The 8173-nt window shown below is 42.6% G+C and overlaps 1 protein-coding gene across 1 annotated transcript in view; it reads left to right on the forward strand.

Moving 5' to 3' along the window:
- Positions 1–8173, forward strand: part of Mkrn2 (makorin ring finger protein 2) — a 27672-nt gene that overhangs the window by 10219 nt on the left and 9280 nt on the right. Inside the window, exon 2 of the mRNA XM_005365042.2 lies at positions 6677–6805. Coding sequence (XP_005365099.1) covers positions 6677–6805 — 129 coding nt within the window. The remainder of the gene's footprint in view (positions 1–6676; positions 6806–8173) is intronic.

Consider the following 8173-nt stretch of genomic DNA (forward strand, 5'->3'; position numbering starts at 1 on the left):
ACCAGCTTTTAAAGTTTTCACCCCTTTATATATTGAGATATTGAGTTTATTCTCCACTTTCTCTTCCCACCCTCCTCCTTTTTTTTTTTTTTTTTTGAGACAGGTTATCTCTGAAGCTTTGGACCTGCCCTGGAACTAGCTCTTGTAGACCAGGCTGGCCTTGAACTCACAGAGTGCTGGGACTAAAGGCGTGCACCACCAATGCCCAGCTCTCCACCCTCTCTCTTTTTTTTTTAATTGGTATTTATTGAGCTCTACATTTTTCTCTGCTCCCTCCCTGCCTCTCCTCTTCCCTCTTTAACCCTCCTCTAAGGTCCCCAAGCTCCCAATTTACTCAGGAGATCTTGTCTTTTTCTACTATTAAATCTATGTGAGTCTCGGTGTCCTCATTGTTGTCTAAGTTCTCTGGGATTGTGGTTTGTAGGCTGGCTTTCTTTCCTTTATGTTTAAAAACCACCTATGAGTGAGTACATGTGATAATTGTCTTTCTGTGTCTGGGTTACCTCACTCAAAATAATGTTTTCTAGGGATGGAGAGGTGGCTCAGAGGTTTGGAGTACTGGCTGTTCTTCCAGAGGTCCTGAGTTTAATTCCCGGCACATGGTGGCTCACAACTGTAACATGAGGGCCCGGCTCGTTGGGGCTTCTGTCCTGTCTGGTCTCCCAGCCGTTTAGTCCCAGAGAAAAATCACACAAGAGAGTCTACATTAATTATAAACTGATTGGTCCATTAGCTCAGTCTTCTTATTAGCTCTTGTAGCTTATATTAACCCATTATTCTTATCTATGTTAGTCACATGGCTCAATATCCTTCAACCAGGCAGGTTACATCTTGCTTCTTGGTGGTCTGGGCAGGAATGGGAGAGGAATCGGCTTCCTCCTTTCTAGCATTCTCCTGTTCTCATCGCCCTGCCTCTACTTCCTGCCTGACCAATCAGCGTTTATTCAAAATATGATTGACAGAATACAGACAATTCTCCCGCATCACACAACCATCTATAATGAGATCTGTTGCCCTCTCCTGGTATACAGGCAGAACAATGTATACACAGTAAATAAATAATTCTTATTTTAAAAAATGTTTCCTAGCTCCATCCATTTTTCTGCAAAATTCAAGATGTTATTTTTTTTCTTCTGTGTAGTACTCCATTGTGTAAATGTACCACATTTTCCTTATCCATTCTTTGGTCAAGGGGCATTTAAGTTGTTTCCAGGTTCTGGCTATGACAAACAAAGCTGCTATGAACATAGTTGAGCATACGTCCTTGTGGCACAATTGAGTTCAAGTTGTCATCAGTGTTTTTGACCTTGGCCATTCTTACAGTTGTCCAGCGTAAGTTGTCAGCAGTGTTTTTGACCTTGGCCATTCTTACAGTTGTAGGATGGAATCTCAGAGTTGTTTTGATTTGCATTTCTTTGATGCCTAAGGATGTTGAGCATTTCCTTAAGTGTCTTTCAGCCACTTTAGATTCCTCTGTTTAGGTCTGTACTCCATTTTTTTATTGGATTATGTGATCTTTTGGTGTTCAATTTCTTTTTTTTTCTTTTTTTTTTTAGATTTCTTGTTTACTTAGGTAATAGGTCTGGTGTTCAATTTCTTGAGTCCTTTGTATATTTTGGAGATCAGACCTCTGTCTGATGTGGGGTTAGTGAAGATCTTTTCCCATTCTGTAGGATGTCGTTTTGTCTTGTTGACCATGTCCTTTGCTTTACAGAAGCTTTTCAGTTTCAGGAGGTCCCATTTATTAATTGTTTCTCTCAGTGTCTGTGCTGCTGGGGCTATATTTAGGAAATGGTTCCCTGTGTCAATTCGTTCAAGTGTACTTCCCACTTTCTCTTCTATGAGTTTCAGTGTGGCTGGCTTTATGTTGAGGTCTTTGATCCATTTGGACTTAAGTTTTGTGCATGGTAATAGATATGGGTCTATTTTCATTCTTCTACGTGTTGATATCTAATTATGCCAACACCACTCGTTAAATATGCTTTCTTTTTCCCATTTGATATTTTTTGCTTTTTTGTCAAAAAGCAGGTGTTCGAAGATGTGTGGATTGATAACTAGGTCTTCTATTCAGTTCCATTGGTCCTCCTGTCTCTTCTTATGTTAATACCAGGCCATTTTCAGTACTGTAGCTCTGTAGTAGAGTTTGAAGTCAGGGATTGTGATGCCTCCAGAAGTTCTTTTATTGTACAGGATTGTTTGGGCTATCCTGGGTTTTTTGCTTCTCCATATGAAGTTAAGTACCGTTCTTTCGAGGTCTTTGAAGAATTTTGCTAGGATTTGATGGGCATTGCATTGAATCTGTCCCACCCTCTTTTTTAACCCTTCTGTAAGTGCCCCTTATCGTAGACAGTAGATAGTTCAATACTTCCAAGGATTACTAGTTTTAGCATACTAGTGTATGTTTATAATATTTTTAAACAAAATGAGATTCCGTATATGGCAAATTTTCTTTTTCTTTCTTTTTTTCTTTTTGAGACAGTGTTTCTCTGTGTAAAAGCTCTGACTGTCCTGGAACTCGCTTTGTATACCAGGCCGGCCTTGAACTCACAAAGATCTGCCCGCCTGAGCCTCCCAAGTGCTGGGTTTAAAGGCATGTGCCACCACTGCCTGGTGGTATATGGCAATTTTTAAAGACTACTGTATGTCCTGGTTGTTGATTTTTGGTTTTTGGTTTTTTGTCAACTTAACTAAAACTAGAGTTACATGGTCTTTAGAGTGGCCATTAGATTAGCCTGTAGGCAAGCCTGTTGCTGCTTTTTCTTGATTAGTCATTAATGTGGATAGTCCAGTTCATTGTGGGCAGTGCCACCCCTGGGCAGTATAAGAAAACAATAAGCAGGCCAGTCATCAGCGTTTAGACTGTGACCTGAGAATTGAAGCTGAAATAAGCCCTTTCTTCCTCGCATTGCTTTTGCTCATGGTGTGCATCATAGGAGCAGAGACCCTAAAAACATATGCTAAAGTGAATCTAGATAGCTTAGCCTTTGCCAGGGCACGCATGTCACAGTTCTGTGGCTTTGGTACATTCACAGTTGTGTAAGCAATCTCCAGGGCACAGCCTGTGAAACAAAAATACCGTGTTGAATTCCAGTCTCCCCCTTAACTGCCAACAGTCTCTCCTTTCTCCCTTGATGAACTTAATTGTCCAGAGACCTCACATGTATCTGTTGTGTCACTTAGCACTCATGGAGTTTTGAGTTGGGAATGTTTTCCCTTTTAAGGCTGAATAATATTCCATGATAGGTACATTCTGCTTTTGTGAGTTTTGTGCATGGATTATTATTATTATTTGTTTTGGAGGTTTTGTTGTTGTTTGCTTGCTTTTGGTTTCTCGAAAAGTCCTGGAGCTCTTTTTGTAGATCAGGCTGGCCTTAAGCTCACAGAGATTAGAGTGCTGGGATCCAAGGCGTGCACTATCACACCCAACTTTTGTTTAGTCTTTTTGAGACAAGTTTTACTTTGTGGCCCTGGCTGATCTGGGACTTGCTATGTAGACCAGACTGGCCTTGACTCACAGAAATCAGCCTAATTCTGAGTACTACTGGTCTTTAAAGGTGTGAGCCAGTATGTCTGGCTGTATGCAGTTTTATAATCTGTAGATGGAGTTTTTCTGTCCTGACCACCAGTTCTCAAATAATAGACAGCAGCTTTCCAAATAACTGATTTGGAGAACTTAATATACATTAATGCTCAGTCAATAGCTTAGGCTTGTTCCTAACTAGCTCTTACAACTTTAATCCATTTCTATTAATCTATGCTCTGGCACTCATATCCTGTTTTGTGTGTCCAACTGACTGGCCAACACCTCTGACTCCACCCTTCCTCATTCCATCATTCTCAGTTTGACTTTCTCGCCTAACTTTATCCTGTTCAGCTATTGGCCAGTCAGCTTGTTAATTAAGCCAATCATAGCAACATATATCTGTAACATGAGGGCCTGCTTGGGGTTTCTGTCCTGCCCTGTACCCCACAGCCGGCAAGCCCCAAAGAAAATCACAGAGTCTACATTAGGTTATAAACTGATTGGCCCATTAGCTCAGTCTTCTTATTAGCTCTTGTAGCTTATAATAACCCATTATTCTTATCTATGTTAGCCATGTGGCTCAGTACCTTTCTCAGCAGGGCAGCTCACATGTTGCTTCTTCAGTGATCTGGGCTGGACTGGGAGGAATGGGCTTCCTCCTTTCCATCATTCTCCTGTTCTCATCGCCCCGCCTCTACTTCCTGTCTGGTTGATCCACCTATACTTCCTGCCTGGCCAATCAATGTTTTATTAAAATACATGATTGACAGAATACAGATAATTCTCCCGCACCATATATCCACATAGTGTACAGAAGGGTTATTTCACAGCAATAATCTGTTCTTTTCAGCTGTATTCAATTTCTGTGTCAATAAATTTTCTTTATTTGGAACTTAGGGCATGGGTCATCATGGACTCCCTATGTAGTCAAGGGTGACTTTGAACTGCTCCCCCTCCAGAGCTGACAGTACACAAGTACTGCCACTCCCAGTGATGCTTCTGCATAGTGGGTGAACACACTGCCAGCCCAGTTGCATCACCAGCCTCAATAAATGCTCATTTTTACCAGTATGACCATGTATTTGAGTATGGACCATGGCCTAGTCATATTCAAGACATTAGTGGGTTGTCTCAAAAAATGTCTTTTATATCTTTTACCATATTTTGAAGTGTGATGACCACCTGGTTACCAACCATACCCCTTGTGTTCTGCTTGTTTGTCTAGCCATCCTCCCCTCCTTCCAGGTCTTTAAGGGTTTATTGAGCTGTAACTTACAGAAACTTGTTAGATGTGTGTCAAAGTTGCTTTGTTTTTTTTTTTTTAAGATTTATTATGAATATAGTGTTCTGCCTGGAGGCCAGAAGAGGGCGCACCAGATCTCATTATAGATGGTTCTAAACTACCTTGTGAATGCAGGAAGAGCAGCCAGTGCTGTTAACCACTGAGCCATCTCTCCAGCCCTGGTTTTTGTTTTGTTTTTTAGTGTTGTCAGTAGTTAAGTTTGAATATATGTTGTTATGTCCACCATCCCAGAACTATCCCTTGTGCCCAGTGTACACTCTGGTTCTCCTTTTCTTTTTACTTCTATTTATATGTGTATATCATATGTGATCTGCCTGTATGTATGACTGTGCACCATATGCATGCAGTGCCTGAGGAAGGGTGTGTGTCAGGTCCCCCTGGAACTGTAATGCCATGTCAGTGTTGGGTGGGAATCAAACCCAGGTCCTCTGGAAGAGCAGCCAGAGTTCTTAACCACTGAGCTATCTCTCTAGGCCGATGATTCTCAACCTTTCTACCAATGCATCCCTCATGTTGTGATGACATGAACCATAAAATTATTTTATTGCTACTTCATAACTGTAATTTTACTACTGTTAACAAATAATAATGTAAGTATCTGATATATCAGATGTATGATGATGTGACCCCCCCCAAAAAAGAGTCATGACCCACAGGTTGAGAATTACTGCTCTAGACCTCTGTTTGTTTTTTTGAGACAGGTTTTCTCTGTGAAGCCCTGACTGACCTGGAACTCACTGTAGATCTCAGCACACAGAGATCCCCTTGCCTCTGCCTCCCTAGTGCTGGGATTAAAGTTGTTCGCCTCCACCATCCAGCCGTTTTTCTTTAAGTCAAGATCTTGTGTCTAAGCTGGCTTCAAATTTGTTATGTTGCTAAGGATGACCTTCAATTTCTGATCCTCCTGGCTCTTCTGAGTGCTGGGACTCTAGGCATGTACCCCAACATCTGATTTATTCTGTGCTAGGAGTGGAACTCATGTCTTAGAACATGCTAGGCAAGCATCCTACGAACAGAGCTAAATCCTAAATCCCCAGTGTCTTAAGAGTGATAAGATTTCAGACGTGTGCCACCATGCCTGGCATCATGTATGTTGTCTGACGCCACACTGTCTCGGGGGCTGACTGTAACAACTTCATGAAGCAGTAAGTGGTGTTCTCTCCACATTAACAGGTGGATCAGCAAGGATAGGTCAAGGATTGTGACCTGGTCTGAGCCCAGTCATCTTTTAACTCCCAGAGCTCTGGGAGGATGGGGAGAGTGGGTTTTCCTAACATGTTTTCCCAATTGTGAAACTTATATCTCACATATTTAACATAAATCAAGAGCTTATCCATGTAGACGGGTTTTTGAAAGATATTTTCTGTGTATGAATGCTTACTTGCATATATTTTTATGCACCACACACATGCAGTGATGAAAGAAACCAGAGGAGGGGGGCATCAGATTCAGATAGTTATTAGCTAAGATATGGGTGCTGGCAACAGTCTGTGTATGAATGCTTACTTGCATATATTTTTATGCACCACACACATGCAGTGATGAAAGAAACCAGAGGAGGGGGGCATCAGATTCAGATAGTTATTAGCTAAGATATGGGTGCTGGCAACAGAGACTGACTCCTACAAAAATAGCAAGTGCTAGTAACCACTGAACATTTCTCCAGCCCCTAATATAGAAACGTTTGAAATCATTTTTCTTCTCAAGAGCTAGTCTTGGGTCATTGTGGTGCGTGGAAAATCACTTCCTTTAGAATCAAGGAAAAGAGCACAGTATGGGCGGGGCTGGTATGTCGTTCTTGAGAAGCCGCTTTCCCCAAGGCCGGACTCAGCTGTTCTTTGTCTCCTCAGGTATTTTATGCATGGCGTGTGTCGCGAAGGCAGCCAGTGCCTGTTCTCACATGACTTGGCGAATAGCAAGCCATCCACCATCTGCAAATACTACCAGAAGGGCTACTGCGCCTATGGTGCTCGCTGCAGGTAAGGCTGCCACGACTGTGGCTTCTGAAGTGAAGCTGTGAGTGGAGAATGGGGCTTGTGATTGGTTTTGTTGGCAGTTTTATGCCTCCCAGGCTGCCTTCAAACTTGCTATGTAACCAAGGCTGGCTTTGAGCTTCTGCTCTAACCGCAGTGGTGGGAACACAGGTGTATGCCATATACATACTTCCTGAGCGTGGTCTTAATAAGGGGAAGTTTTAAACTTAAAATTGTACTTAGAATATTAATAATTGGTATTTTTCTTTTAAACCCTATATAACACACCATAGACTTTCCCGTTGCCACCAGTGTTGGTGGGGGCCACTTCTTGGTTCCTGGCTGCTCAGCTCCAAAATAATCACACAGAAACTATATTATTTAAAATATTGCTTGACCTACTAGCTCTAGCTTCTTATTTGCTAACTCTTACATCTTTTTTATATACTTTTTTATTGATATTTATTGAGCTCTACATTTTTCTCTGCTCCCATTCCTGCCTCTCCCCTCCCCCTTCAATCCTCCCCCAAGGTCCCCATGCTCCCAATTTACTCAGGAGATCTTGTCTTTTTCTACCAAAACAAACAAACAAAACAAAATAGCTCTTACATCTTAATTTAACCCATCTCCATCAATCTGTGCATCACCACAAGGTCATGGCCTACCAGCAAAGTTTCAGCACGTCCGTCTCCAGCAGCGGCTCCATCACTTCTCCTCAGACTCTGCCTCCTTTCTCCCAGCATTGAGTTTTATTTTCCCCTCCTAGCTCTTTCTGCCCTGCTCTGCTACGGGCTCAAAGCAGTCCTTTATTAACCAATGGTATTCACAGCATACAGAGGAGACTCCCACATCACACCAGCCCTTCTCCTCATCGGGGGTTTTTTGTGTCATAAGGTGGCATGCCATTTATTTTAAAGCCATTTCCAGTTCATGCCTGAGTGATTCTGGTGTGGAGGCTAATGGCATTCATGCACACACAGCCCATGTTGCTCTGGGCGGGACAACACTGAGATGTTCCATGCTTTGAAGAACAGGCCCCAGTTAGTCCTTGCTGTGTGCAGAACTCTAGAGCTTGAGTCAGCCACCTGCTATTCCCCAACCCATCCACCCACTCCAGTCAGTATATCCTGGAGTTCCTACCCAAAACGCCTCCTGGTAGTGTAAGTGTCAAAGGCTCTCTTTAGATGACCTGGACAGTGGGTGGGTTCCTGTCAGTCTTACTGGGACACTTAGCTGTGGGTATAGGTAGCAGGTTAAATGACTCCAAAAGACTTTTCTAGTTAAGAGTACAGAGAGAGACCCTGTCCACCTCAGTGAGTCCAGTTGTTGGTGGCTGGGAGTATAGGTAGTGTTTGTGGGGGGGGGGGGGGGGGG

Source organism: Microtus ochrogaster, unplaced genomic scaffold (assembly GCF_000317375.1).
Source record: "Microtus ochrogaster isolate Prairie Vole_2 unplaced genomic scaffold, MicOch1.0 UNK1, whole genome shotgun sequence".
Lineage (NCBI taxonomy): Eukaryota > Metazoa > Chordata > Mammalia > Rodentia > Cricetidae > Microtus > Microtus ochrogaster.